This window comes from Equus przewalskii, chromosome 9 (genome assembly GCF_037783145.1).
Source record: "Equus przewalskii isolate Varuska chromosome 9, EquPr2, whole genome shotgun sequence".
NCBI lineage: Eukaryota > Metazoa > Chordata > Mammalia > Perissodactyla > Equidae > Equus > Equus przewalskii.
In genome coordinates this window covers 20,354,713-20,362,279 of record NC_091839.1, presented here as the reverse complement: position 1 = coordinate 20,362,279, position 7,567 = coordinate 20,354,713, and the positions used below count along the sequence as shown (strand labels likewise).

At 58.8% G+C, this 7,567-nt stretch overlaps 2 protein-coding genes and 1 long non-coding RNA gene across 5 annotated transcripts; 1 reads left to right on the top strand and 2 right to left on the bottom strand.

Annotated features, from left to right (window-relative positions):
- Positions 1 to 454: 454 nt before the first annotated feature.
- LOC139085522 (uncharacterized) lies at positions 455 to 3,932 on the top strand. Of its 2 annotated transcripts, none has more exons than XR_011543872.1 (3): positions 455 to 595; positions 831 to 976; positions 1,709 to 3,932. It is a non-coding gene; the product is annotated as an uncharacterized lncRNA (long non-coding RNA). The 2 variants fall into 2 exon arrangements; XR_011543873.1 differs by lacking the exon at positions 1,709 to 3,932 and adding an exon at positions 1,162 to 1,498.
- On the bottom strand, positions 465 to 1,869 carry CLDND2 (claudin domain containing 2). 2 transcript variants are annotated; one of them, XM_070633318.1, is made up of 4 exons: positions 1,701 to 1,869; positions 1,258 to 1,395; positions 836 to 955; positions 465 to 585 (listed from the first exon to the last, which is right to left on the bottom strand). In XM_070633318.1, exons 1-4 carry the CDS (start codon positions 1,867 to 1,869, stop codon positions 512 to 514), a joined length of 501 nt encoding a protein of 166 aa, XP_070489419.1. In that variant the 3' UTR covers positions 465 to 511. The 2 variants fall into 2 exon arrangements, with proteins under 2 accessions (XP_070489419.1, XP_070489420.1); XM_070633319.1 differs by having other exon boundaries at positions 836 to 928.
- A 5-nt stretch (positions 3,933 to 3,937) lies between the features above and the next one.
- NKG7 (natural killer cell granule protein 7) lies at positions 3,938 to 5,064 on the bottom strand. Its single transcript, XM_008531344.2, has 4 exons — positions 4,708 to 5,064; positions 4,471 to 4,617; positions 4,250 to 4,384; positions 3,938 to 4,155 (listed from the first exon to the last, which is right to left on the bottom strand). The coding sequence occupies exons 1-4, from the start codon at positions 4,868 to 4,870 to the stop codon at positions 4,097 to 4,099; spliced, it is 504 nt and encodes a 167-aa protein (XP_008529566.1). The 5' UTR covers positions 4,871 to 5,064; the 3' UTR covers positions 3,938 to 4,096.
- Between the last annotated feature and the right edge of the window lie 2,503 nt (positions 5,065 to 7,567).

The window sequence follows — 7,567 nt, the reverse complement described above, 5'->3', positions numbered from 1 at the left end:
ACCTCCTCCTCGCCGCTCCAAGACGCAGTGCCCGTGTCCCCACGCCTCTGAGTCCTCCTGTGTCCGTGTCCCCCCATTTTCTCCACGTTCCTTGTCCCATGATCACGCCTCTACCTCCCTCCATATCTGTCCTCCCTTGTCCGTGTCTCCACTTTCCCTCATATCTGTGTCCCTACATCCCTTCTATGTGCACATGTCCCCTCCTGACCCCACTCCCCTCGTGTCCCCGTTCCCCTCCAAATCCGTGTCCCTTGTCCACTCCATGCTCGTGTTTCCTTGCCCGTGCCCGCCCCCCCCCCCCCCCCGCCCATGGCCCCACGTTCCCTATAGGTTCATATCCTATGTTCTTCCTCCCTGAGCCTCCATGTACCCCTGTGCCCGAGTCCCTGTTCATGTACATGTTCCCACGTCCGTTCATGTCGCCCGTGCCCGCGTCCTCACGTCCCCAGAAAGACACTCGGAGCTGCGGCGGCGGAAGCGCGTCCTTTATTCTGCCCCAGGCAGGCTGCGGTCACAAGCACACGGGGAATCCACTGATGGCATCCGTGCCCTGCACGATCATATCCGCCAGCAGAAAGCAGAAGCCTGGCGGGGGGTAAGCGGAGGGCGGGTGGAGGAGGGTGGGTCCTGGGGCGGATGACCAGGAGGGCCCCGGGGACTGGGCTTTGGGGTTCAAGGGCATCTCTGCGGGGTCTGCAGGAGTCAGGAGAGGACTGTGTTGGGGAGTTCCTAGAGGGTCACTGTGGGGTTTCCTGGTAGGGGGCTGGGGAGTCTCTGCGGGGAAGGGGGGTCCTCTAGGCAGTTTTGTCCACCCTCTTCCCACTGTCCAGGTTACCCGCAAGAACAGAGAAGGGTAAGGCCAGCCACCCCAAAAAATAGGACCAGGAGAAGATGATGTCGTTTTTCCACGCGTTCTTCACCGTGTAGCCTGTCAAGGCGATCAGCAGCAGCAGGCCTGGGTCGCCCCACCCGCCAGGTGAGCTTGGCCCGGGGGCTGCAACCAGGCCCCACGCAGACCGCGCCCACTGCCCCTAGCCACGCTCCCTTCTGGCCCGGCAGGTCCCTGCTCCACCAGGCCACGCCTCCGCCTCCCCCTCCCAGTCCCTGCTCCGCCACTCCACGCCCATCGTCCCAGCACCGCCCCTGGCCCTGCTTTTCCAGCTCCGCCCCCTCCTCTGGGTCTCCAGTGCCTCCAGCCGCGACCCCTGGGTCCCGGTCCCTCCAACCCCCTATGCCTGGGGGCCCGCTGCCTCTCACCGCAGAGGAAGAAGATGGCGCTCGTGGTCTGGCCCCGCGAGTTGCCCTCCTGGCACAGAATCCGCAGCCCCATCACCAACCCCACGATGCCGCAGCCGGCGGCCAGCACCATGCACGCCCCAGTCACTGCCAGCATGGCTGGGGAGAGCGGGCCGCATCAGCCCCACGCTGGCTCCGTCCCGACCCCCCCGACCCCCGCCCCAACACACCCGCCGGTGCAGGACTGGGAGCAGAGTCAGAGGTTTGCATCGGGGCTTGAAAACTGTGTCATGAGGGGCTGTTAATGTCGCGGCAGGAGGATCTGAGACTGGAGTGGAATGGGTGGGAGTGGGGGCACCGCAGGATGTGCCCAGCGGTTGTGTCAGGAGATGGGGCCAGCTGTGGTCAGTGCTAGGGCCTGTCTGTCCAGTGGGGGTCTGACATCTGGGCGAGCGGGGCCTCACTCTGGCAGGGGATGTTGGAGCAGAGGCTGCCGTTACACTCCTGCCACAGGCCGCTGTGGCCCCCAGTGGAGTGGTTCCAGTAGTTGGTGGCAGTGGAGAGAATCGTCAAGACGTTGCCCAAGAGGCCCAGCAAGGTGCCCCCGCTCTGAAGACTCCGCTTCACCCCCATCCAGAGAGGCTGCTGCCGAGGGGCCACACGTGCCGGATTAGCCAACACCCCTCCCGACCCCAGGTCCGTCTCCCAGCTCCTTCAGACCCCCTCCCTCTTGTCCCTCCATATCCCAGACCCCTGCCTGGGGCCCCTACTTCTGGGGATCTGGAGACCCCTTTCCCTCAGGTCCTCCCGTGCTCCAGGCCCGTCCCCCAGCACCTCTGCCTGGGGACCCCTCGCTTAGGTCCCTCCCAAACCCAAGACCTCCTTCCCCCGTGCCCTGGTGCTCCTACTGGGGACTTGGAGACCTTCTCCCAAGGAACTTCCCAGTCTTCCAGAGACGTCCATCCCCCAGTGGGATGTTCCTTTGGCCTGTCCAGTGCCCTCCCCCCACCCCCACCCCCACCCCCACACACACCTACCTAAGTGACTTACACCCAACTCCCAGGGCCTCTTAGACACAGAGCACAGAGGGGTGGGGGAAGGGAGACTGGGTCTCTGTGAGGCAGCAGGAGTTCCAGAACCGTCTGTCGCAGCAGCCGTTTAAAGAGATAACCACCCACCCACCCATACACACACACACACACACACACACACACACACACACCCCCCGAGGCAGCTCTCCTAGCAAAGTGACAGCTGAGAGTTGGATGGGAGCCGGTCTGTGGGGAGCCTGAGGGCCATGGCATGGTAGACCGTGTCCTAGAAGCTTCTCCTCCCTCTCTGACTGTGCCCTCCCAGCTCCTCCTCCTCCTTCCCTTTACTTCTCAATGCCAGTTTTCCTTGAGGCTCCATCCTCCACCTTCTTGCCAGGTGAGCCTCCTCGCTCCTGCAGCTCCGGGGGTCACTGATGCTCTGTGGCATCCCAAACTCCATCTCCAGCCCAGATCTCTCTCCCGAGCCTTAGACTGGAGTCCTCACTTCTGAATGTCTTCCAGACGCCTGACGCTAGACCACCTCCCAGCTGAGCTCAGCATCTTCCACCAAGCCAGGGATGACCCCACCGTCCCACCCAGTTCATCGGGTCAGAACCCTGGGCGCTATCCTTGCCCCCTTCCTTCCTGCCACCCCCACAAAGCCCTGGGATCCCCAAGTCTGCTTCCTCCTGCCCCCAAATCTTTCTGGCTCACTCCTTCTTTTCCATCCCGTGCCCTGGTCCAAGTCAGGCCTTTTCCTGTCTCCTGTCCCACCTATTGCATTGCCAAGCTTCTCTCTCCATTCTGGCCTCCCGGCACGTCCCAGAGGAGTCTTTCTGGCATCTGGAGCTGACGCTGACTCTCTTCCTGCTCACTACCTTCTGCTAGCTCCCCACTACCCTTAGGAGAGAGTCAAGTGTGGTGTTAGAGGCCCTGCCCCTCCCACCCCCCACCTCTCCATCCTCGTTTTCCTCCACCCCCTGTTCTACATTCCGGCCACAAAGCGCCATTCTCCATCCTCCAAAACCTTCCAGCCATTCCACGCCTCCACCTTTGGGTCCCTCTGCCTGGATTACCTTTCCTTGGCTCTCGAGAAGTCGCTAAACACCCTCTCCCCAGAAAGCTCATCTCCACCGTCTTTGACGGGGTCAGTCTTTCTCCCGCGCCCTTTCTGCTGTCTGGCCTGTATTAGCCACCTGCCCCCACCAGACTTTTAGCCCCTGGTGGGCAAGGCCCAGGTCTGACTCATGTCCGCATCCCAGCAAGGCCCAGTGGAAAGGATGTGGTCAGGAAAAACCAACTGAAGGAATGAATGAATGAATGAATGAAATGGGCAAGGAGGACTAGGGTGATGGCGAGGGTGACAACATCAGCGAGGGTGACAACATCAGCAAGGGAGCAGGAAGGAAAGAGCTAAAATGAGAAAGACAGGGAGGAAAAGAGAAGGAAGGGCGAAGAAGAGAGATGGAGACAGGGAGAGAGACAAGGGCAGAGAAGGGAGATGGACCTGGGGCAGTGCCTGAGTCCACGCAGGTCCCCACACTGGTCCCCACACTGGCCGGGAGCACCCTGAGGGCTGGCGGGAGGCTTGACTCCTCTGGTGTCGCCTCCCATGGAGCTGGCGTATGGTTGGCTTATGTCGTGATTGAATTAATCTTGGAATAACCAGATCTCGGCCAATTTTTGTTGAATAGATGAAGAAACAAATGCAGGGGGCTGCGGGAGGGCTGGGGGTGAGGGCTGGAGGGGGCATCGTGTAATCCCATGGTTCCTGGCGATGCCTTCAGAGAACAGTGCTCCAAACCCGTCCTGCTATTCTCGCCCTCAGCTCACACGGCTTCGTAGCCAGGAAGGGGGGCGCTGCAGTGAGCACCCAGGCTCAGGGCACCTGGGGTGGCATAGAGAGGTTAGCACCTGTCCCGCCCTGCTTCCTGAGAGCCCCCAGCTGGCCCTCCCGAGCTCCCAGGGCAGCAGTCACCTACCTGCACAGACCCAGAAGAGGGCTGAAACCCAGCCCAGGTAGAAGGACCAGGAGAAGAACGTCTGGATCTGGGGATTTAGAGGCTGGTTCCACCGCTCAATGGTATAGACCATCATGGCCACCATCACGAAGAAGGCTGAGGATGGAGAGGAGAGAGACGGCTCAGCCCCTCTGTAGGAACTCGGCAGTCCCCAGTGCCCAAGGGCAGCCCAGAGCCCTTACCTGCAGCAAAGGCTGTGACAGACGAGACCAGGGGCCCACGGCCCGGGACAGACAGTGAGGGGATGCAGGACAGGACCAGGAAGCTCACGGACACCAAACCCCCCAGGGAAGCCAGAATGCTGAAGGCCTGAGTCACGTGGATGTAGCCTGCTCAGAAACAAGACCTCTGAATGCCTGTCCCGTCTGGTCATTCTCCCCACCCAACCCTGGCCCGTAAGAGAGATCTCTCCCTGTTACCTGCTACTGGGTCCTGATGCTCTTTTGGCCAAAGGCCCGAGTGAGATGATGTGGTCCCCATGGCCACGAACCAGAAATCCGTGCTCAGAGCAACCAGGACAGATAGAAGGCCCAGGGAGCCAGAGAGGAGGGCCAGGGACCGACAGGGTTCCATGGGGGGCATGCTGGGTTTCCAGGTCCAGGGCGATGAAGGGGCTGGTGATCCAGACTCCTGGGTCCTCTGAGCTCAAGAAAGAGAAGCCAGCAAGCAGTGGGCACCAGTGCTCCTGAAGCCCAGGCTGGTTTGGTTTCACTCAGTTCCCGGTAGCTGACTTGTCTCACACCCTCCCTTCCTGGGTTGTGCTGACAGCATCCTCCCCTCCCCCAAGGTTGTTCCCCTGTCAGTGTGTGGTGTGGACTGCACTGAGGGTGTCAATCATCAGTGGTGGTGGGGGTGTTGGTTCAGAACTTGCCTCTGTCTGCGGCCTACCTTAGAGGCCTCAACACCAGAGGGGGCTTCCTGGAAGAAGTGAGAGAAAAGCTTGGGGGCCCGGGGGTGGAAGGTGGTGCATGAGGCCAGAGTGTGAGTTAAATAGGAGGGGGAATGTGGCCAGAGGAGATAGTTGGGGGATGTGTCATGTTTTGCTGTGGGTTCTGCCACCTTCCGTTCTAGGAGGGCGGGGTACCCACTTTAGGGTCTCCATAGAAGGAGGGCGCTGGAGGGCAAGATGCCTGGGGCTGAAGGCGGAAGGGTCTGGAGGCCTGGACTCCAGGTCCTGAGGGAGGAAGGGAGAGGCAGGTCGGGAACTCAGACTCCTGGATCCCTGCTTGAAGTTATGCCCAGGGCCAGCAAATGGTGGAGAATCACAATTCTAAAAGTTTGTGGAGGGGAAGACACCCACATCCTCATTTGATAAGTGCGTTCACACACAGCGCTGCTTTGAGTGGGGCCTCCAGTGTAGTGGGCTTCCTCATCAAGATCAGAGCCTGGGGGGCGCAGGTGGCACAAGGGTGTCTGTGCAGGACCCTCCAGCCCTCCAAGCACGAGACCCCTCCTCCCGCACCAGCATCAGGTCCCGAGCAAAATGTCACCTGATATGTGAGCAAATATAAGGTGAAGGGGGCACAGCCCAGGGAGAGACCCAGGCAAAATTGACCTCTATGAAACAGAGAATGGCCCGAAAGAGGACCTCTGTCATGAAATCAAACTGAGTCAGCAGTCCCTGGACAACCGGCAAGGGGAAAAAACAGAGGGACCCAAGAGGCCAGGTCTTCTTCCTTTAGTGGAGACCAACTTGCAGGCCCCCCATCTGTCACTCACACCCTCACTAATGCGGTAACTGGCCACGCTGAGAACATGCTCATGAGGACAGGCTGCCAGGGGTGGATCCAGGTCCTGAGCAGCAGGGAGCCGGCGCAAAAATGGCTGTGGACACGGCTCTGGCTCTGGCCAGACAGGCTTCAGGGAGTCTGGGCCATGGGTGTGTAGTGAGGGGGCAGTCAGATCACAGAGCCCATGTGTGATCTTGACCCCATCGCAAACTCAACCCCTAAGGGATCCTTAAAGCCATCCCTTTCGTTGAACCCAACGCCATCCCTGCCCTCCAACCCAACCCCATCCTTAACCCCAGCTCCAATCCTATCCTCAACCCCATCCCCAACCACAAACATAACCCCAGTTCCAATCCGAAAATCAACCCATGCCAATTCCCAAACCTAACCCCATTCTCATTCCCAAACTCAACTCTAAACTCAATCCCATCCCCAAACCCAAACATAACCCATTCCTTAACCCCAGCTCTAACCTCTAATTTAACCCCACCCTCACCGTCCAACCTAAGCCCATTCTTATTCACAAACCTAAGCCCAAACTCAACCCCAAACCCAAACCCATCCTCGTCCCTAGACTTAACCCTGTCTTCATTCCCATCCCCATGCCAGGTTGCATTTCCAGTCCCAGTCCCACGCTCACTTCCTTCTTCGTGCTTCTCCCCACCCCCTATAATTCCCACCCCAAACCCCCATTTTCATCTTTGTCCCACCTCTAGGTCCAAGGCTGTAACCCTGTTTCTCATCTCCCTGAGTCCCACCACCACCATTGCACACACAAATGCATGCACATACATGACCTGTGCCGGGCTCCCACAGGCTTCTGCATGCATAGGCATCACTGGCTGACTACAGGCCCAGGTCCTTGGTGCCCCCTGGTTCACACACCTCAAGCCAGTAGGGGCAGACAAAGGCCACCAGGAAGAGCCCAAAGGAGCAGCAGCTGAACAGGACACTGAAGAGGGAGTTGTCCCACAGAACCTCCATGTCTGTCCTTGGCAAGGTGTTGTAAAGCTCCCTGATGACCTGGGGACCTGGTCTCCATTCTGTTGTTTCTGTCTTCCAAGCTGAGGTCCCCCAGTCCCAAGGCCCCATGCTCAGTCCAGGGCACTGAATGCACACCCCCAACCAAATTATTATCTCTCCGGCCCTCCTTTATTGGCTTGATCCACAGTGTCTCTCCTTCCACCACTTCTTATTCTCCAGACCCCAAGAACTTGAAGACAGGAACAAAATCTGATTAATTTGGGGGCCCCCAGGGCCCAGCATAGGATCTGGCCCATAGGAGGCCTCTGGAGATATTCAATTCAACCAGCCCTTCTTATAGTTCAGGCATTATGCTAGGCCCTGGGGCACAGCAATGCACAAGACACACCAGACTTGCCCTCACTGAGCCTACATTCTATTAGAGCAAAGAAGTGATGGCTGTTTATAAACAGTTATTATGGAAGGTGCCATCATTTCTATTGAGGCCCACTCAATAATATTTAATGTGGTCTCTTATGATGATAAAAATATATTAAATCTCAGTGAATATTGATGCGGGGTCGGT

Coding starts and splice junctions, on each gene's coding strand:
- CLDND2 (XM_070633318.1), bottom strand. CDS start 1,869: ATGGGGGTGAAGCGGAGTCTTCAGAGCGGGGGCACCTTGCTGGGCCTC. Junction 1,396..1,700: donor CTCCAACATCCCCTGCCAGA/GTGAGGCCCCGC, acceptor CGCTCTCCCCAG/CCATGCTGGCAGTGACTGGG. Junction 586..835: donor ACCCTTCTCTGTTCTTGCGG/GTAACCTGGACA, acceptor ACCCCCCGCCAG/GCTTCTGCTTTCTGCTGGCG.
- NKG7 (XM_008531344.2), bottom strand. CDS start 4,870: ATGCCCCCCATGGAACCCTGTCGGTCCCTGGCCCTCCTCTCTGGCTCC. Junction 4,618..4,707: donor GCATCAGGACCCAGTAGCAG/GTAACAGGGAGA, acceptor GTTTCTGAGCAG/GCTACATCCACGTGACTCAG. Junction 4,156..4,249: donor CCTCTTCTGGGTCTGTGCAG/GTAGGTGACTGC, acceptor ATGCCACCCCAG/GTGCCCTGAGCCTGGGTGCT.